The 21,100-nt window shown below is 43.0% G+C and overlaps 1 protein-coding gene across 5 annotated transcripts in view; it reads right to left on the bottom strand.

The window, feature by feature from the left end:
* Nucleotides 1–18,000, bottom strand: part of jakmip3 (Janus kinase and microtubule interacting protein 3) — a 43,431-nt gene extending 25,431 nt beyond the window's left edge. For 2 of the 5 annotated variants that reach the window (XM_075457633.1, XM_075457635.1), the window contains exons 1-10: nucleotides 17,546–18,000; nucleotides 17,170–17,364; nucleotides 16,843–17,085; nucleotides 15,019–15,258; nucleotides 9,280–9,474; nucleotides 5,905–6,018; nucleotides 3,216–3,371; nucleotides 2,771–2,908; nucleotides 1,126–1,161; nucleotides 862–933 (exon numbers count right to left, since the gene is read on the bottom strand). In XM_075457633.1, coding sequence (XP_075313748.1) covers nucleotides 862–933; nucleotides 1,126–1,161; nucleotides 2,771–2,908; nucleotides 3,216–3,371; nucleotides 5,905–6,018; nucleotides 9,280–9,474; nucleotides 15,019–15,258; nucleotides 16,843–17,085; nucleotides 17,170–17,304 — 1,329 coding nt within the window. In that variant the 5' untranslated portion in view covers nucleotides 17,305–17,364; nucleotides 17,546–18,000. Of the gene's footprint in view, nucleotides 1–861; nucleotides 934–1,125; nucleotides 1,162–2,770; nucleotides 2,909–3,215; nucleotides 3,372–5,904; nucleotides 6,019–9,279; nucleotides 9,475–15,018; nucleotides 15,259–16,842; nucleotides 17,086–17,169; nucleotides 17,513–17,545 lie in introns of all 5 variants that reach the window. The other 3 variants (XM_075457636.1, XM_075457637.1, XM_075457634.1) reach the window with 2 other exon arrangements.
* Between the last annotated feature and the right edge of the window lie 3,100 nt (nucleotides 18,001–21,100).

The following is a 21,100-nucleotide window of genomic DNA, read 5'->3' as shown; positions in this document are numbered from 1 at the left end:
ACTTTTGACGATCATAAAGGTTTCCCCCATATTTGGGCTCCCGGAAGACCACAACCGGTTTACTTCCAAGCAGCTAGATATCATAGCCTTCACTTCATTAATAGCTAGACACCATCTTCTTCTTCACTGGAAGTCAACTAAAGCTCCCTCCAGCTCTCAGTGGCTCAACGATACTATGTCTTTTCTAAAGCTGGAGAAGATCAGATATTCAGAGAAAGGTAACTCTGACAAATTCTACAACAAGTGGCGTCCTTTTTTAACTTTTTTTCATTCTCTTCCATCTCTGCCACCTGATTGATGGACCCCCACTCACTCTCTCCTTCTCTTTCCTCTCTTTTTCCTTTTCTGTCTTTTGTCCTCCTTTTTATTTATACTGAGCAGCTTACACACACATGTTCATATTACACGTCTTATACTTATTCAATTGCTATATATAGATGTCCTTAACTGTTAGTTAAGTAGCCCCCCACAATTGTGTATTGTTCTGTAATTGTTGTAAAAAAAAAAAAAAAAACACTAGAGGAGATAGACTGTATGCTTTTTTTTTTTTTTTAGCCCATCAAGATGCACATTATTTTGACTGTATCAATATGTTTGCTCAAACTGTCAGTGGTGGTACAATGCTAAATGTAATGTGACATTGATTTCTATTCCAATGTGCCTTACATTTATACTAGTCTTTTGCCAATAAAAATATTAAACAAAAAAAAAAGACACCAATAGTGATGGTAGTTTATTAATGGTCTCAGGGTTAATCTCAGCAGTGCCAATGGTGGCAGTGTTTGGGAACAACAGCTCCTGTAGTTCAGGCAGCATCAGTTGTAGGAACAAAGATTTCACGGGGAACAAACCCATGCTCACCCTGCAGGCTTTGAAGGTCCTCTTCCTCCTGACGGACTCCTGACGTCTGTACCTCAGCAACATGTCTCTCTCCTGAAGACAAACACAAACCCAGCATTCCCCCCATTGTTTGCTCTCTAACTGCTGAGGAACATCTTGGTCCTACGTTCATTAGATTTTCTCAAAGAAAGTGTCTCAAAGACACTGAAATAATGTGGTTTGATCACATGACTCCACGTATATCACAGAGTACATACTGAACAGATACTGCTATTCAATACTTACAATAACATTCTTCACATAACCTGCGGTTTCCAGAGCCTGAAAACAGAGTTTATTTTAAGTAAAGTCAAGCAGCTGCATTTCCACCTTGGACATTTATGGCACTAACAAGTGGAACAAACTGCCAGTGGAGATTAAACTTTCACCAAATGGAGACATTTTTAAATCCAGGTTAAAAACATTTCTTTTCTCATGTGTCTATGCATGAAATCTGCACGATATCTTTGAACTTATCTGGACTGTTGCTGTTTTTAAATTCATAAAATTATTTTATTTGTTTCTCTTTATATTCTTTTATGTATTTTTAATGCTTCTTTCACTCCCTGCTGCAATGCTTTTATTTTATGTAAAGCACTTTGAATTGTTTGTACATGAAATGTGCTATATAAATAAATTTGATTTGATTTGATACTATTCAATTAAATTCAGTTAAATGATACCAGTAGCAGAGTGTCATTGGATCAATACGAGCAGTCGTAGCAGTAGTTGTAGATAACTGTAGGACTAGTAGTAGTAACTAAAGAAGAAGGCATTCTGCCATTATTCTAAATCCTGGATATCATGCATTAGTTTCCTTCACTCGTTTGGTCTTTGTCAGCACTAATTGGACTTTTGGTTCAACTAGTTAAAAACTTGTACTAGTGACTCCTTTCCAGCAACAAGTGGCACTTTTGTGGAACAAGTTCCAACACTTATGGTGACGTGAGGAGCTGCCATGGTGACAGCAAAATCCAAACCAGCGGCCCCCTCGATCCAACTAGTAACAGTCTTACTAATAATTATCTCAGTTAATAAGTTTAGCAGCTAATCACCTCACCGGTTTACTAGTAACCTACGATTTGTTGTACTAGTTAACTAGTTAAAGTACCTTTTGACGCTCAAAATGCTAAAATGCTAAAAAACGTACAAAATGTTTTTGTTAAAAATGTTACTTTCTTAGACGAGTTAACTAGATAGATTAAAAAAAGTGCCACTAGTCAACTATTAAGAGCCACAATGTCCACCAGTTATACTAGTGTTTTTCCTAACTAGTACAGATAAAAAAATACTAGTTCGCTAGTTACACATATTCCCCTATTAGTCAACTAGTTAGGTCTAAGAAGAGTCCTCAGTTACATAGTAACAGTGTTTTATTAACTAGTGGAAGGCATTTTATGTCACTAGTGATACTTTTACTTGAACTAGTAAAGCCTTACTCAGCACTAGTGAGCAACTAATGAGACCTCTGTTTAACATGTTGAACACATTAGTTAACTTTTTCATCTTACTCGTTGATGTTCATGTATCTAATACAACTTGTGATGTGATAAAATTTCACTAGTTAACATGTATGGCAGTTGCTGCATTTCACTAATTAACTAGTGACATGCACATGTTAACCAGTGAGCAACTCTCTACTCACTCTCATCGGTACCGTAGTGCAACTAATTGTAGGTTACTGGTAAACAGGTGAGGTGACCACTGAGGTGTTGGAACTAGTTCCACAAAAGTGCCACAAGTTGCTGAAAAGGAGTCACTAGTACCAGTTTTTGTTCGACTAGTTGGACAAAATGTCTAACTAGTACTGAGAAAGACCGAATTAGTGAAGGAAACTAATGCCTGACATTAGTAGTAGTAGTACTAGTAATGATATTAGTTGTGTTGGTACCTTGGTCAGGTCATCGATGATGTGTTGTTGCTCCACCACTTGTAGCCGTAGAAACTCCATCTCCCTCTCATCCTGACCGTAACCATGGTAACTGGCGGAGTGGCTGCGGTCAAGGTCATTTAACGAACTCGGTCGCCTCTGGGGACCACGACAAATAATGCTGTTACCATGGTAATCTGAATGGCTGCTTGTGGATAAATTGTAATTTCCTTCATTCGGTCAAGTCCAAACATTTGTGGGTGCTCACCATGGGTTAGGGTTATGATTTAATGTTTTAAAACGAAGTTAATTTCAGAGGAATGACCTTTTGAAGGTGGCTGTACTTCTTCTGTGGTTCTGTGGTAATTCTGACACTTACTGATAAAAGTCTTTCACTGAACTCTGCTGGTCTGCATCTGGATGATGAACCTGGTTTATCAACATGTGTTGTTTGAGTGAGGGTTACCATAGCTACCATCTCCAGGTTCTCCTGGGTAACGAAGCGAAGCTTGTTGTCCAGGCGACGCACTGCGAGGGCCAGCTCTTCGTTTTTCCTGCTCAGACGTTTGTTTTTGTCCAGCAGAGGAAGAAACTGACTCTCTGTCTCTCTCAGACGCTTCAGCTACAGAACGCAAAAACATTTTTAAAGAGACATTAACACACCAAACAGGAGAAAACACACCGATTAAACGGAGAACCTGAAGGAAACAAACAGTCGGACAAAAAGGCTGTGGGACATCTATTTACATCAGGGTTGGTAGATAGCGTCACAGCGCCCTCTGGTGGTTGAAGTAATTATAGTCAAAGTAGACAATTGGTACATTAACAAGAAAAAATCTAATCACTGCTTTAGTGCCACTGAAATAGTCCTTAGTTTAACTTCAAAGATATGCTGTGTGGAACTGAACAGAACAAGTAACAGAAGCCAGAACAGAGAAATGACTACACGGGGATGTGTACATCTCAAACAGGTCACAACATAACAAGCCTGGTTTTTAACCCTTTAAGCTCCGAGGTTCATTGAAAGAATCATTCTGATAAGCAGATTTCAAAAGGCTGCAGCTTAAAAATGGTCAGAGATAAACAGAAACTGTAGAGGGGAAAAATACTGAGTGTGACCCAAAGTTTTTGAAAGTAGTAAATTGAATCAGCTAATTTTCATGTGTAGACATCACTGCTGACATTACTGCATGGTGTCTTCTAGTGAACATTGGATTTTGAACACGTTTCCACCTGGTTTTCTTTTATCTTTTCCTTTTTGATCCTTTTCTTGATTTATGATCAAAGCTGTTCCAACTTATGATCTTTTTCATGTTTTTCCCTCCTTTTCATCATTTTATCCACATAAAAACAACAGAAAATAGGCAAAGGAATGTCAGTAAGAATCAGTAAAATGTCTTTCAATCAGAACCCGATTCTTTAGTGTTTGGGTGGCTAAGAACTGGTGTTCATCGGTTCTCAGAGTCCAGAAATCATCAGTTAGGAAGAGGAACAGCAGCTCAGTGGGCTCAGCATCTGTCACATCTGTCTCCTCAGAGCCAACAGTGTCTGAATCCCCTCTCACCCTCTGAATCTTCATCAAAGATTTGAACCAAAACATCTTCTCTTGTCAAATATTTTGATTAATTTTCTTTAAATTTCACCCAGACATCTTCCAGATAAACACTTCCTGTTAGCTGCGTGAGCTAACGGCCAAACGCTTCCTGTTAGCTTCATGAGCTAACGGCTAAACACTTCCTGTTAGCAGCGTGAGCTAACGGCCAAACACTTCCTGTTATCTGCGTGAGCTAACAGCCAAACGCTTTCTGTTAGCTTCATGAGCTAACGGCTAAACACTTCCTGTTAGCAGCGTGAGCTAACGGCCAAACACTTCCTGTTATCTGCGTGAGCTAACAGCCAAACGCTTTCTGTTAGCTTCATGAGCTAACGGCTAAACACTTCCTGTTATCTGCGTGAGCTAACAGCCAAACGCTTCCTGTTAGCTTCATGAGCTAACGGCCAAACGCTTCCTGTTAGCTGCATGAGCTAACGGTCAAACGCTTCCTGTTATCTGCGTGAGCTAACGGCCAAACACTTCCTGTTAGCTGCGCGAGCTAACGGCCAAACGCTTCCTGTTAGCTGCATGAGCTAACGGTCAAACGCTTCCTGTTAGCTGCGTGAGCTAACGGCCAAACACTTCCTGTTAGCTGCGTGAGCTAACGGCCAAACACTTCTTGTTATCTGCGTGAGCTAACAGCCAAACGCTTCCTGTTAGCTTCATGAGCTAACGGCCAAACGCTTCCTGTTAGCTGCATGAGCTAACGGTCAAACGCTTCCTGTTATCTGCGTGAGCTAACGGCCAAACGTTTCCTGTTAGCTTCATGAGCTAACGGCTAAACATTTCCTGTTAGCTGCGTGAGCTAACGGCCAAACGCTTCCTGTTAGCTGCGTGAGCTAACGGCCAAACGCTTCCTGTTAGCTGCATGAGCTAACGGTCAAACGCTTCCTGTTAGCTGCGTGAGCTAACGGCCAAACACTTCCTGTTAGCTGCGTGAGCTAACGGCCAAACACTTCCTGTTAGCTGCGCGAGCTAACGGCCAAACGCTTCCTGTTAGCTGCATGAGCTAACGGTCAAACGCTTCCTGTTAGCTGCATGAGCTAACGGCCAAACGCTTCCTGTTAGCTGCGTGAAATAAGGGCCAAACACTTCCTGTTTGCTGCATGAGCTAACGGCCAAACACTTCCTGTTAGCTGCATGAGCTAACGGCGTCACTGATACAGCGTTTTATTTCATTCCTCAGTTTACTGGAACATTTTGAACATGAAGACACCTTAATTCGGTGGATAATTCAGATAAAACACGTCTGTTATCTGCTGGTAGAAACAAGATTTGATGTTAACGTGGGACTTTCAGCCTGTTTTATTCGGGGGTGGGGGGGTTAAGGGGTTGTATTACCACTTGTAGCAGAGTCAGACGTACTACCATCAATAATTCGATTAGCCTGCTGTTGTACACTGGAACACGGACAGTACTCCAATTAAACTGCTACAGTGGAGCTACAACTGTGTTGTATGGAAACATGCTGAATATCTATGGCCACTCAAGCTGGTGAAATGCAAAACTAGGTTTGGTATTAAGGTGTGGGTTGTGTGGGAGAGTGTGAGGATGTGTGTACCAGTTCATTGCGTTCTTCAGACAGCAGAGCATTTCTGTCCTCCAGCTTCCTGACCACAGCGCTGAGCTCAGCGATTTTCAGCTGAAACCTCCGAGTGTCTCGTTCGTCCTGAGACTGCAAACAAGATGAACAGATCCCATTAAACATGAAAGCAAAGAGACAGCAACCAATCACAGACCGCATGCCACAGGAAGTCCTGCTGTTCGGGGATTTAAAGGACAAACAAAAGTTTCTATAATTATTGTTGGTCAGTTCTTCAGCTTTTTAAAGAAGCGTTATTGAACAGGATGGTTTTTACATTGGTCTACTTCAAAGGATGATTCCCCTGGTCACATGACCTTTTTCTGACTTTCCAGGTGATGTCAAGCTAACACTCATTTGATCTGGGCATTAGCATGGAGAGCTGGGCATTAGCACGGAGAGCTGGGCATTAGCACGGAGAGCTGGGCATTAGCACGGAGAGCAGGGCATTAGCACGGAGAGCTGGGCATTAGCACAGAGAGCTAGGCATTAGCACGGAGAGCTGGGCATTAGCACGGAGAGCTGGGCATTAGCACGGAGAGCTGGGCATTGGCACGGAGAGCAGGGCATTAGCACGGAGAGCTGGGCATTAGCACGGAGAGCTGGGCATTGGCACGGAGAGCTGGGCATTAGCACGGAGAGCTGGGCATTAGCACGGAGAACTGGGCATTAGCACGGAGAGCAGGGCATTAGCACGGAGAGCTGAGCATTAGCACGGAGAGCTGGGCATTAGCACGGAGAGCTGGGCATTAGCACGGAGAGCAGGGCATTGGCACGGAGAGCTGAGCATTAGCACGGAGAGCTGGGCATTAGCACGGAGAGCTGAGCATTAGCACAGAGAGCTGGGCATTAGCATAGAGAGCTGGGCATTAGCATGGAGAGCTGGGCATTAGCATGGAGAGCAGGGCATTAGCACGGAGAGCTGGGCATTAGCACAGAGAGCTGGGCATTAGCATAGAGAGCTGGGCATTAGCATAGAGAGCTGGGCATTAGCATGGAGAGCAGGGCATTAGGACGGAGAGCTGGGCATTAGAATTACTAGGCTGGCTAACAACCTGCTAATTATAATGTTTGGGTTAACCCTAACCCAAAGTCTCTGGTTTTCTAGATCAGTGGTTTTCAAAGTGGGGGCCGCCAGGGGGGCCTCAGAAAATTTGAGTTCTTAAGATATTCTTAAGATAATAAAAAAATAGAAAATAGAATTTAATTTTTTTTAAATATCATTATAAAAAATGATTTTTTTAATCAGTATTGTAAAATGTGGAACAGTAAATAAGCAGACACCCTTTCCACTTTTAAGACCAGGCTTAAAACTTTCCTTTCTGATAAAGCTTATAGTTAGGGATGGTTAAGCTGCTTTAGGCCCAGACTGCTGGGGGGCCTCATCTGTCACACCTTTCCTCACTTTACTCTCTTTATGTATGTGTGACATTATTGTGGTCATTAACTCGTGTTTCCCTGTTCCAACAGATATCCTTTGAATGGTGTTACAGTGTTTTTTTCCCCCTTTTCTGTCTTCTCAAACCCCAGCTGGTCGAGGCGGATGGCCACCCTTCCTGATTCTGGTTCTGATGGCCACCCTTCCTGGTTCTGGTTCTGATGGCCACCCTTCCTGGTTCTGGTTCTGATGGCCACCCTTCCTGGGTCGACAAGAAGTCGACGAGAAGTTTCGACAAGACAAGTTTTGGTGCAATCTGTTGGTTTCCTTAGCTAGGAAATCGTTTTTGAATTGGCTCTATGTGAATGAATTGGATTATTTTGAAATTAATTATTACAATGAGTTGAATTCCAATTGGCTTGAATTGGTCTATACTATTTAAGTGCCTTGAGATGACATTTGTTGTAATTTGGCGCTATATAAATAAAACTCTGAAAGCAGAACTTTAGTCTCAGAGCCCCTAAAGTTGTTCTTTCTGGATCTCTGAAAGCAGAACTTCAGTCTCAGAGCCCCTAAAGTTGTTCTTTCTGGATCTCTGAAAGCAGAACTTTAGTCTCAGAGCTCCTAAAGTTGTTCTTTCTGGAACTCTGAAAGCAGAACTTTAGTCTCAGAGCTCCTAAAGTTGTTCTTTCTGGATCTCTGAAAGCAGAACTTCAGTCTCAGAGCCCCTAAAGTTGTTCTTTCTGGATCTCTGAAAGCAGAACTTTAGTCTCAGAACCCCTAAAGTTGTTCTTTCTGGATCTCTGAAAGCAGAACTTCAGTCTCAGAGCCCCTAAAGTTGTTCTTTCTGGATCTCTGAAAGCAGAACTTTAGTCTCAGAACCCCTAAAGTTGTTCTTTCTGGATCTCTGAAAGCAGAACTTTAGTCTCAGAGCTCCTAAAGTTGTTCTTTCTGGAACTCTGAAAGCAGAACTTTAGTCTCAGAACCCCTAAAGTTGTTCTTTCTGGATCTCTGAAAGCAGAACTTCAGTCTCAGAGCCCCTAAAGTTGTTCTTTCTGGATCTCTGAAAGCAGAACTTTAGTCTCAGAGCCCCTAAAGTTGTTCTTTCTGGATCTCTGAAAGCAGAACTTTAGTCTCAGAGCTCCTAAAGTTGTTCTTTCTGGAACTCTGAAAGCAGAACTTTAGTCTCAGAGCTCCTAAAGTTGTTCTTTCTGGATCTCTGAAAGCAGAACTTCAGTCTCAGAGCCCCTAAAGTTGTTCTTTCTGGATCTCTGAAAGCAGAACTTCAGTCTCAGAGCTCCTAAAGTTGTTCTTTCTGCGCCTTGATGCCATTCTCATGACTCAACATTCAACACTTCCTGGCACAGGAGAGAGGAAGCGCAGCCTTATATGGTATCATTTTGGGCGTGGAGTATGCACACCTACTATCCTCGTGCACGTGCACTTAAATACGCACGGGTGGCATTCATCATTTACGCAGGTCGTACTTTTTCTGAAGCGTTTGTTGAATCTGGCGTGTTCGTACGAGACCTCTGTACGAAAAAAGTGAGAGAAATTTAGAATAAAAATACAAAACTGTTCTTGCATGAGGCCCAATGTGTTGGTATTTAAACCAGAGGAGTTTCTATGACAGCTGTGTTACCAACACAACACCAGGGTTCAGCAGAAGGCTGCAGGAGCTTCAAAGCCATGACTGTATACAAAACTTCTGTATAAAGTCAGGCTCAAAACCATTAGAAATGAACAGGTCACAGTTGTAATCTCAGCTACAGTCACTGTGACAGGAATTTTCTGAAGTTATTGAATGAGACTTGTGCCTGACAGACAAAGGAGAGGTACTGACTCCCTGTAGCATCATTTTACAGCTCAGAAAACAGTAAATGTTCCTTTGATGTAAAAACATTTCAGACCAAAACTTCATGGAAGAGGTGATTTTTTTCATGCGTGTTAAACAAGCAGGAAGAGGCGGGGCTTACAATGTGAGGAGCATTGTTAGGGGTGGGGTTAGGGGTGGGATGAGTTAGCCCCGCCCTCTGGGCGTCTCTCAGGGCTGCGATTTGTTGCTCAGCAGCCTGAGTCTGCAGTTGGAGGCGGTGGGCATGTCCAGCCTGCAGCCCCAGGGCCTTATCCAACACACTGACAGCTCTGTCCTTCAGCTTTATCTCATCCATCTGCACACAGACAGGTTAGAAACAGACAGGTTAGAGGGGGTTAGTTAGCTGGGTAAATGATCACAGGTTAGAAACAGACAGGTTAGAGGGGGAGTGGGGGGTTAGTTAGCTGGGTAAATGATCACAGGTTAGAAACAGACAGGTTAGAGGGGGAGTGCGGGGTTAGTTAGCTGGGTAAATGATCACAGGTTAGAAACAGACAGGTTAGAGGGGGAGTGGGGGTGGGTTAGCTGGGGAAATGATCACAGGTTAGAAACAGACAGGTTAGAGGGGGAGTGGGGGTGGGTTAGCTGGGGAAATGATCACAGGTTAGAAAAAGACAGGTTAGAGGGGGAGTGGGGGGGTGGGTTAGCTGGGGAAATGATCACAGGTTAGAAACAGACAGGTTAGAGGGGGAGTGGGGGGGTGGGTTAGCTGGGTAAATGATCACAGGTTAGAAACAGACAGGTTAAAGGGGGAGTGGGGGGTTAGTTAGCTGGGTAAATGATCACAGGTTAGAAACAGACATGTTAGAGGGGGAGTGGGGGTTAGTTAGCTGGGTAAATGATCACAGGTTAGAAACAGACAGATTAGAGGGGGAGTGGGGGGTTAGTTAGCTGGGTAAATGATCACAGGTTAGAAACAGACATGTTAGAGGGGGAGTGGGGGTTAGTTAGCTGGGTAAATGATCACAGGTTAGAAACAGACAGATTAGAGGGGGAGTGGGGGTGGGTTAGCTGGGTAAATGATCACAGGTTAGAAACAGACAGGTTAGAGGGGGAGTGGGGGGTTAGTTAGCTGGGGAAATGATCACAGGTTAGAAACAGACAGGTTAGAGGGGGAGTGGGGGGTTAGTTAGCTGGGGAAATGATCACAGGTTAGAAACAGACAGGTTAGAGGGGGAGTGGGGGGGTGGGTTAGCTGGGGAAATGATCACAGGTTAGAAAAAGACAGGTTAGAGGGGGAGTGGGGGGGTGGGTTAGCTGGGGAAATGATCATAGGTTAGAAACAGACAGGTTAGAGGGGGAGTGGGGGTGGGTTAGCTGGGGAAATGATCACAGGTTAGAAACAGACAGGTTAGAGGGGGAGTGGGGGGGTGGGTTAGCTGGGTAAATGATCACAGGTTAGAAACAGACAGGTTAAAGGGGGAGTGGGGGGTTAGTTAGCTGGGTAAATGATCACAGGTTAGAAACAGACATGTTAGAGGGGGAGTGGGGGTTAGTTAGCTGGGTAAATGATCACAGGTTAGAAACAGACAGGTTAGAGGGGGAGTGGGGGGTTAGTTAGCTGGGGAAATGATCACAGGTTAGAAACAGACAGGTTAGAGGGGGAGTGGGGGGTTAGTTAGCTGGGGAAATGATCACAGGTTAGAAACAGACAGGTTAGAGGGGGAGTGGGGGGGTGGGTTAGCTGGGTAAATGATCACAGGTTAGAAACAGACAGGTTAGAGGGGGAGTGGAGGGTTAGTTAGCTGGGGAAATGATCACAGGTTAGAAACAGACATGTTAGAGGGGGAGTGGGGGTTAGTTAGCTGGGGAAATGATCACAGGTTAGAAACAGACAGATTAGAGGGGGAGTGGGGGGTGGGTTAGCTGGGTAAATGATCACAGGTTAGAAACAGACAGGTTAGAGGGGGAGTGGGGGTGGGTTAGCTGGGGAAATGATCACAGGTTAGAAAAAGACAGGTTAGAGGGGGAGTGGGGGGGTGGGTTAGCTGGGGAAATGATCACAGGTTAGAAACAGACAGATTAGAGGGGGAGTGGGGGTGGGTTAGCTGGGTAAATGATCACAGGTTAGAAACAGACAGGTTAGAGGGGGAGTGGGGGGTTAGTTAGCTGGGGAAATGATCACAGGTTAGAAACAGACAGGTTAGAGGGGGAGTGGGGGGGTGGGTTAGCTGGGGAAATGATCACAGGTTAGAAAAAGACAGGTTAGAGGGGGAGTGGGGGGGTGGGTTAGCTGGGGAAATGATCATAGGTTAGAAACAGACAGGTTAGAGGGGGAGTGGGGGTGGGTTAGCTGGGGAAATGATCACAGGTTAGAAACAGACAGGTTAGAGGGGGAGTGGGGGGGTGGGTTAGCTGGGTAAATGATCACAGGTTAGAAACAGACAGGTTAAAGGGGGAGTGGGGGGTTAGTTAGCTGGGTAAATGATCACAGGTTAGAAACAGACATGTTAGAGGGGGAGTGGGGGTTAGTTAGCTGGGTAAATGATCACAGGTTAGAAACAGACAGGTTAGAGGGGGAGTGGGGGGTTAGTTAGCTGGGGAAATGATCACAGGTTAGAAACAGACAGGTTAGAGGGGGAGTGGGGGGTTAGTTAGCTGGGGAAATGATCACAGGTTAGAAACAGACAGGTTAGAGGGGGAGTGGGGGGGTGGGTTAGCTGGGTAAATGATCACAGGTTAGAAACAGACAGGTTAGAGGGGGAGTGGAGGGTTAGTTAGCTGGGGAAATGATCACAGGTTAGAAACAGACATGTTAGAGGGGGAGTGGGGGTTAGTTAGCTGGGGAAATGATCACAGGTTAGAAACAGACAGATTAGAGGGGGAGTGGGGGGTGGGTTAGCTGGGTAAATGATCACAGGTTAGAAACAGACAGGTTAGAGGGGGAGTGGGGGTGGGTTAGCTGGGTAAATGATCACAGGTTAGAAACAGACAGGTTTGAGGGGTAGTGGGGGGGTGGGTTAGCTGGGTAAATGATCACAGGTTAGAAACAGACAGGTTAGAGGGGGAGTGGGGTGTTAGTTAGCTGGGGAAATGATCACAGGTTAGAAACAGACAGGTTAGAGGGGGACACAGATCCAAATGTTTGACTGTGGTGGATCTGAGCACCTGACCCAAACTCAGGAGGAACAGTGACTGTAAGGCTTTAAACCAGAACCTACAGATCAATAACTGTGATCAGAAGTGGTTCCTGGCTCCTCAGAATGGAGCCATCGAGTGGGTTTCAGTTTGTTCAGATGGTTTAATCTGATCATGTCGTGGACCAGTCCCGACCGGGCTGAATTTAAGTTGAATCTGAGGGGATCTGATTGGTCAGACTGACTTCTTTGTTTCTGTGTGGAACAGCTGATGCTCTCAGACAGAGACCCAGTGTATGTTGTACCAGTGTTTGCCTCTCACAGCGTCTCCTTGTTCAATTCCGTGTCGCTCACTGTATTCTGGACACTTTTCTCTCAGTGACGCTGCCACACTTTATACCCGATCAGGAGGTCAGTAGCATGTTACTGAAGCACTGATGTCACCTCCTGGTTGGAGCTGCATGAAAACATTACTATGGAGATTGGACTAAAGACAAGTTAAACACACAGTAAATAAACTCTGATTATAGACGGAAGCTCATGTTCTGGTTTGATTCCTTCAAGGTTTAAACTTTGGCTAAAAAACAGAACAAAAATATGTGGATGAAGACTTCAGTGTTCAGATCAAATGATTCGCATTTCGCTGTCAGTGAATAGTTGTAATAACTGTAACCTGCAGTGTTGTTGATTTGTTTCATTTTTTTTTTTTATATGAACAACTTCATGAAGAAGCCTTAAAACCTACAGCACCTTTAAAAGTCAGTTAAATAACTTCAGTTCAGGTACAAAGCCAGTTTTTCCTGATTGTGCTTGTCAGGAACTAAACAAGAATGTTTTGTGAAAACAGTTTCTCAGTAGAAAAAATGTTTTATCGAAAGGTTAAAAAGGTAACGCTTACAGTATCATGTTAAATAGTCGTGCATGTTTGTTCACAGTCATGTTTTTTTTAGCGCTCCTATTTGATAAAGCTTGTACTTGTTAGAGGTCGTACTTGTTTGTGGTCATGTTTGTTAAAGTTTGTATTTGTTAAAGCTTGTACTTGTTTGTGGTCATGTTTGTTAAAGCTTGTACTTGTTTGTGGTCATGTTTGTTAAAGCTTGTATTTGTTAGAGGTCGTACTTGTTTGTGGTCATGTTTGTTAAAGTTTGTATTTGTTAAAGCTTGTACTTGTTTGTGGTCATGTTTGTTAAAGCTTGTACTTGTTTGTGGTCATGTTTGTTAAAGCTTGTACTTGTTTGTGGTCATGTTTGTTAAAGTTTGTATTTGTTAAAGCTTGTACTTGTTTGTGGTCATGTTTGTTAAAGCTTGTACTTGTTTGTGGTCATGTTTGTTAAAGTTAGTATTTGTTAGAGGTCGTACTTGTTTGTGGTCATGTTTGTTAAAGCTTGTATTTGTTAAAGCTTGTACTTGTTTGTGGTCATGTTTGTTAAAGCTTGTACTTGTTAAAGCTTGTACTTGTTTGTGGTCATGTTTGTTAAAGCTTGTACTTGTTTGTGGTCATGTTTGTTAAAGTTTGTATTTGTTAGAGGTCGTACTTGTTTGTGGTCATGTTTGTTAAAGTTTGTATTTGTTAAAGCTTGTACTTGTTTGTGGTCATGTTTGTTAAAGCTTGTACTTGTTTGTGGTCATGTTTGTTAAAGTTTGTATTTGTTAAAGCTTGTACTTGTTTGTGGTCATGTTTGTTAAAGCTTGTACTTGTTTGTGGTCATGTTTGTTAAAGTTTGTATTTGTTAAAGCTTGTACTTGTTTGTGGTCATGTTTGTTAAAGCTTGTACTTGTTTGTGGTCATGTTTGTTAAAGCTTGTACTTGTTTGTGGTCATGTTTGTTAAAGCTTGTACTTGTTTGTGGTCATGTTTGTTAAAGTTTGTATTTGTTAGAGGTCGTACTTGTTTGTGGTCATGTTTGTTAAAGTTTGTATTTGTTAGAGGTCGTACTTGTTTGTGGTCATGTTTGTTAAAGTTTGTATTTGTTAGTGGTCATGTTTGTTAAAGTTTGTATTTGTTAGAGGTCGTACTTGTTTGTGGTCATGTTTGTTAAAGTTTGTATTTGTTAGAGGTCGTACTTGTTTGTGGTCATGTTTGTTAAAGTTTGTATTTGTTAGTGGTCATGTTTGTTAAAGTTTGTATTTGTTAAAGCTTGTACTTGTTTGTGGTCATGTTTGTTAAAGCTTGTACTTGTTTGTGGTCATGTTTGTTAAAGCTTGTACTTGTTTGTGGTCATGTTTGTTAAAGTTTGTATTTGTTAAAGCTTGTACTTGTTTGTGGTCATGTTTGTTAAAGTTTGTATTTGTTAGTGGTCATGTTTGTGGTCATGTTTGTTAAAGTTTGTATTTGTTAATGGTCATGTTTGTTAAAGTTTTTATTTGTTAGTGGTCGTACTTGTTTGTGGTCATGTTTGTTAAAGTTTGTATTTGTTAAAGCTTGTACTTGTTTGTGGTCATGTTTGTTAAAGTTTGTATTTGTTAAAGCTTGTACTTGTTTGTGGTCATGTTTGTTAAAGTTTGTATTTGTTAGAGGTCGTACTTGTTTGTGGTCATGTTTGTTAAAGTTTGTACTTGTTTGTGGTCATGTTTGTTAGAGGTCGTACTTGTTTGTGGTCATGTTTGTTAAAGTTTGTACTTGTTTGTGGTCATGTTTGTTAAAGTTTTTATTTGTTTGTGGTCATGTTTGTTAAAGTTTGTACTTGTTTGTGGTCATGTTTGTTAAAGCTCGTACTTGTTTGTGATCATGTTTATTAACGGTGGTATTTGTGTGGACCCTACCAGGCGGCGGATCTCCCTCTCACAGTCCCTCTTGGTCCGGTTTAGTTCCTCTTGGTGCTGGTGATGAGCGGACCGGAGTTCGGCTGCTCGGGTCTGGCAGGCCTGCTGAGCTGATCCTAGAGCCTCCTCTGTGCTTCTTTTGGCTCCTCGCAGCTCCTGAACCTCCTGCTGGAGACGACAGCGCTCTGCCTCCCAGCTCCTCCTGGCTTCCTCCACCTCTGTCAGCAGGGCGCTCCTCACCTGAACAACCGGAAAACAAACTCCTCATCATCTCCCGAGTGGAATCACATGATGCCACATGTGTGAGAGTCTCACAGTGGTGGCAGCAGGTCCTGGTCACCCCAGAACTGGTACTAAGTGATGGGTAAGGAACAAAAGCACTGACAGAACCTGTAAGACAGCATGTTGGAAAACACTCAACCACTGCTGGAGATGGAGGACAGGATGGATGGATTAACAAATAAAAGATTGGTTGGATGGATGAATGAATTGATAAACATGGATTAAAAGATGGATGGATGAGTAGATGATAAATGGGTGGAAGAAAGGATCTATAAACAGATAGATGGATAAGTATATGGATAAACGGATGGATGGATGGATGAGTAGATGGATAAACAGATGGATGGATGAGTAGATGGATAAACAGATGGATGGGTAGATGGATGAGTAGATGGATAAACTGATGGATTGATGTGTAGATGGATAAACAGATGGATGGATGGATGGATGAGTAGATGGATAAACATATGGATGGATGGATGAGTAGATGGATAAACAGATGGATGGATGGATGGATGGATGGATGGATGGATAGATAGATAAACAGATGGATGGATGGATGAGTAGATGTATAAACAGATGGATGGATGGATGGATGGATGGATAGATGGATAAACAGATGAATGGATGGATGAGTAGATGGATAAACAGATGGATGGATGGATGAGTAGATGGATGGATGAGTAGATGGATAAACAGACGGATGGATGGATTGATAGATGGATAAACAGATGGATGGATGTGTAGATGGATAAACAGATGGATGGATGGATGAGTAGATGGATAAACAGATGGATGGAGGGATGAGTAGATGGATAAACAGAAGGATATATGGATGAGTAGATGGATAAACAGATGGATGGATGAGTAGATGATAAACAGATGGATGGATGGATAGATGGATAAACAGATGGATGGATGAGTAGATGGATAAACAGATGGATGGATGAGTAGATGGATAAACAGATGGACGGATGAGTAGATGGATAAACAGATGGATGGATGAGTAGATGGATAAACAGATGGATGGATGGATGAGTAGATGGATAAACAGATGGATGGATGGATGAGTAGATGGATAAACAGATGGATGGATGGATAAACAGATGGATAGATGGATGGATGAGTAGATGGATAAACAGATGGATAGATGGATGGATGAGTAGATGGATAAACAGATGGATGGATGAGTAGATGGATAAACAGATGAATGGATGGATGGATGGATGAGTAAATGGATAAATAGATGGATGGATGAGTAGATGGATAAATAGATGGATGGATGAGTAGATGGATAAACTGATGGATGGATGAGTAGATGGATAAACAGATGGATGGATGGATGGATGGATGGATGGATGAGTAGATGGATAAACAGATGGATGGATGAGTAGATGGATAAACAGATGGATGGATGGATGGATGGATGGATGGATGAGTAGATGGATAAACAGATGGATGGATGAGTAGATGGATAAACAGATGGATGGATGGATGGATGGATGGATGGATGAGTAGATGGATAAACAGATGGTGGAGCACCTTGTCGGTCGACCCGTCCCTTAGCATCAACACCAGTCCGTTCAGACGTTGAATTTCTCCATCTTTGATCTTGATGACCCTCATCAGCTCCATCTCGTGTTGCCGTAGCAGCGTTTCCCTGGTAACCGCCAGCTCTTTCTGCTTCTCTTCATGGAGTTTAGCCTTCAGCTCCGTCAGGGCAACTGTTGCCCGGTGATGCTCGACCTTCAGCTCCTGACTCTTCTCCCTCTCCAGCCGGCTCACCTGGGACAGAGACGGTGGTCACAGAACCACAGCAACAAGGCATTCTGGGAGTTGTAGTCCTACTCTGGCCTCTGCAGTTCTTACCTTGTTCTTCTCCTGTTGGAGTTCAATCTGAATGTCTGTCAGCTTGGCTCTCAGCTCCTCGTTGGCAGCTTGAAGGGTTGCCATGGCGTCCGGTCGCTCTCCCTTTCCCCGCCCCCCCGATCCTCGCTTTGACATCACCTCCAGCCGCGGGCTCCGCCCCCTCAGTGCCAACCTGGATCCTGACTACATCTGCAGCTGAACATACGTGCACACACACACATTCAGGAAGCAGTGGTTCGCTTCTACGGCTAACACACCTGAAACCAGTCACATGGACAGGTGACAGCGTCTCCATGGAAACAGCAGCTGTCATCACCACATCACACAGAGATAGCCGAGAGGCCTGATGACACACACACAGAGATGAATCACTTACCGTCCAATAGAAAGTGTCGGACACCGCATCGCTGTGTGTGTGTGTGTGTGTGTGTGCACGTTAGCCTGCTGTCCTCAGCATACTGTCAGCAGCTCCACTGCAGCTCAGTGTGTGTGTGTGTGTGTGTGTGCGTGTGCTGCCTCCACCTGTCCGTGAGTCCCTGTTTGTAGCAGCAGTTAGCGGTTAGCTCCTGTCAGGCTGTGTTTGTGTGTAGCAGCAGTTAGCATCTCTGCAGCCTCTGCTGGCGTCATCTCCTCCTCCTCCTCTCCTCCCAGCATCCTTCAGGCTGATGAAGAGCAGAGCTGTGTGTGCTGTGCCTCCCTCTGCTGGACGCCCACCATCATCACACCTCACTGTGATGGAGCCTCAAAGGGAGGTCCAAATAATCAGTAATCTGTGGGATCCTGACTGAACTGACTTCCACTGCAGGATATCTGTCTGCTTCCTCAGACAGCTGCCCTCCTCTTCCTCTCCATTCCCTTACTCCTGCAGATCAAATCAAATCAAATTTATTTATATAGCACATTTCATGTACAAACAATTCAAAGTGCTTTACATAAAATAAAAGCATTGCAGCAGGGAGTGGAATTAGCATTAAAATACATAAAAGAATATAAAGAGAAACAAATAAAATCATTTAAATGAATTTAAAAACAAGCAACAGTCCAGATAAGTTCAAAGATATCGTGCAGATTTCATGCATAGACACATGAGAACAGAAATGTCTTTAACCTGGATTTAAAAATGTCTCCATTTGGTGAAAGTTTAATCTCCACTGGCAGTTTGTTCCACTTGTTTGCAGCATAACAGCTAAATGCTGCTTCTCCATGTTTAGTCTGGACTCTGGACTGGACCAGCTGGCCTGAGTCCTTGGATCTAAGAGCTCTGCTGGCTTTATATTCTCTGAACAGATCACAGATGTAAACCATCAGCAGACTTTTAAAATCTATTCTGTGACTGACTGGAAGCCAGAGTAAAGATTTCAGATAGGATGAAGACAGAAACTGAGGGGGCGTTGTTTCCGTGGTAACAAACAGAACTCCACCATAATAAGGATCATGTGACTTCTGTTTTAACTGTATCATCACAGCATATTAACTCCATGTTTAGCAGATGCTTCTGGGAAACTTTTAAATCAGCTCTGTTTTGCAATGTTTTAAAATGATTTTGGGATTATTTTTATCTGTAAATTTATAGACCTTCATTAATCTGAGACTTTGTTTAAACCAAGCCCCAAAAACCTGAAACCTTTTATTTCTGAACCTCAGAAACATGAAGTAAAAAACATCGAAGAAGTGAGCATTTCAGTCTTTACTGGAAATTACTGACTTCCCTTCATGTTGATACATATCTTTAAAAACTTAGTTTAAAATGTGCTAAATATATATATACAGTGTATTGATTACTGCAGGTATGAATGAATATACTATAGAATATATACAGTATATTGATTAGTGCAGGTATGAAAAGGAATATGCTATTATTTATGGATTATTATTAGAAATATGCCTGATAAGCTGTTGACTTTGGTTCAGTAAAATGTTGTTACTAAGCAGCTTTACAGCTGTGCTGTGGGATTTTATTTATAAAAATTTGATCGCAAAAAAAGGACTATTTATTGAGATTGTTGATTAAATAGATGTAGATAATCTAAACATTATTATGGATGTCTTTATTTATTGACAAACAGAAATCCCCACTGATCAAGGACGCTTTGCTTTGCGGTAAGACGTATTGCATCACTTCCTGTTACCGTGCTTGTGCACTGTGGAATTTCTTGCTCCGCTTGGACTATTGATAATCACTTTATTTCTATCTATAACTTACACAATTTTGCATTGTTAAACTCTATAGCTTACCGTTCTGTTCTAACACACTCCTACAGATCTTTAATCTTTATTTTCACTTTTTAACGGTGTGTCTGGTTCTCTAGCGTAGCATGGCTACCGGTTCTCTCCCTCCATCTCCTGCTTTCACCTGCTCCGAGTGTCAGATGTTTAGTTACTCCTCTGCCTCCTTTAGCGATAATGGTACATGTAACAAATGTAGTCTTTTTGTAGTTTTGGAGGCAAGGTTATCTGAATTGGAAGCTCGGCTCTGCACTGTTGAAAATCAACCGATAGCGAGCCAGGTCCCTTTTGCCAGTGTGGGGCCACCTAGCGTAGCTAGCTCAATTAGCCTCCCCCTAGCAGAACCTGAGCAGCCAGGATTACAACGTGGCTGGGTGACTGTCAGGAAGAGGCATAGCTCTAAAGTCAAGCCCGTTGTTCACCATCGACCTGTCCACGCTTCTAACAGATTTTCCCCACTCAGCGACACACCCGCTGAGGACAAAACCCTGGTAACTGGCAGCTCTATAGTCAGAAACGTGGCATTAGAGACACCAGCGGCCATAGTCAAATGCATTCCAGGGGCCAGAGCGGGCGACATAGAATCCTGTTTAAAACTGCTGGCTAAGGATAAACGTAAATATGGTAAAATAGTTATTCACGTCGGTGTTAATGACACTCGGTTACGCCAATCGGAGGTCACTAAAATTAATGTTGCATCGGTGTGTGATTTTGCCAGAACAATGTGGGACTCCGTAGTTTTCTCTGGACCCCTGCCAAATCTGACCAGCGATGACATGTTTATCCGCATGTCCTCCTACAATCGCTGGTTGTCTAGATGGTGTCCAGCAAACAACGTGGGCTACATAGATAATTGGCAATCTTTCTGGAGGAAACCTGGTCTGATGAGGAGAGACGGCATCCATCCCACTTTGGAAGGAGCAGCTCTCATTTCTAGAAATATGGATGAATTTATTTGCCACCCTAAAACATGACAACCCAGGGCTCAGACCAGGATGCAGAGTTGTAGTCTTACACACTTCTCTGCAGCTTCCCACCTGCTGCTACCCACCCAATCAATTAACACAAAAGGAGCAAATCCTCTTGTGCAAAAAAAAATTAAAACAAAAACTTTAAGTGAACAAAAACATCAAACTATTAAATGTGGTTTGCTGAATATCAGATCTCTCCTTTCGAAGTCTCTGTTAGTGAATGAGTTGATTTGTGATCATCATATTGATATATTTTGTCTTACAGAAACCTGGCTGCAGCAGGAGGATCATGTTAGCATCATGTTAGCATTAATGAAGCAACTCCCTCTGACTGTTTAAATGTTCACGTTCCTGGAACCACAGGCAGAGGAGGAGGAGTGGCAGCTATTTTCAGATCAGGGTTACTCATCAGTCCCAGACCCAAGATTAGTTTGAGCTCTTTTGAATCTCTGATTCTCAGTTTTTCCCACGCAAAGTGGAAATCCCAGAAACCTCTTGTGTTTGTTGTTGTGTATCGTCCACCTGGCCCTTATTCTGAGTTTCTTTCTGAATTCTCAGAGTTTTTATCCCAGTTATTGCTGAGTACAGATAAAGTCATTGTAGTGGGTGACTTTAATATTCATGTAGATGTTGAAAATGACAGCCTGAATATGAACTTTAATTCTATATTGGACTCTATTGGATTTTCTCAGTGTTCACAGACCGACTCACTGCCTTAATCACACCCTTGATCT

This window comes from Odontesthes bonariensis, chromosome 23, assembly GCF_027942865.1.
Source record: "Odontesthes bonariensis isolate fOdoBon6 chromosome 23, fOdoBon6.hap1, whole genome shotgun sequence".
In the NCBI taxonomy this organism is placed as follows: domain Eukaryota; kingdom Metazoa; phylum Chordata; class Actinopteri; order Atheriniformes; family Atherinopsidae; genus Odontesthes; species Odontesthes bonariensis.
The sequence above is the reverse complement of the archived record's forward strand: the minus strand, read 5'-3'. Positions and strand labels throughout refer to the sequence as shown.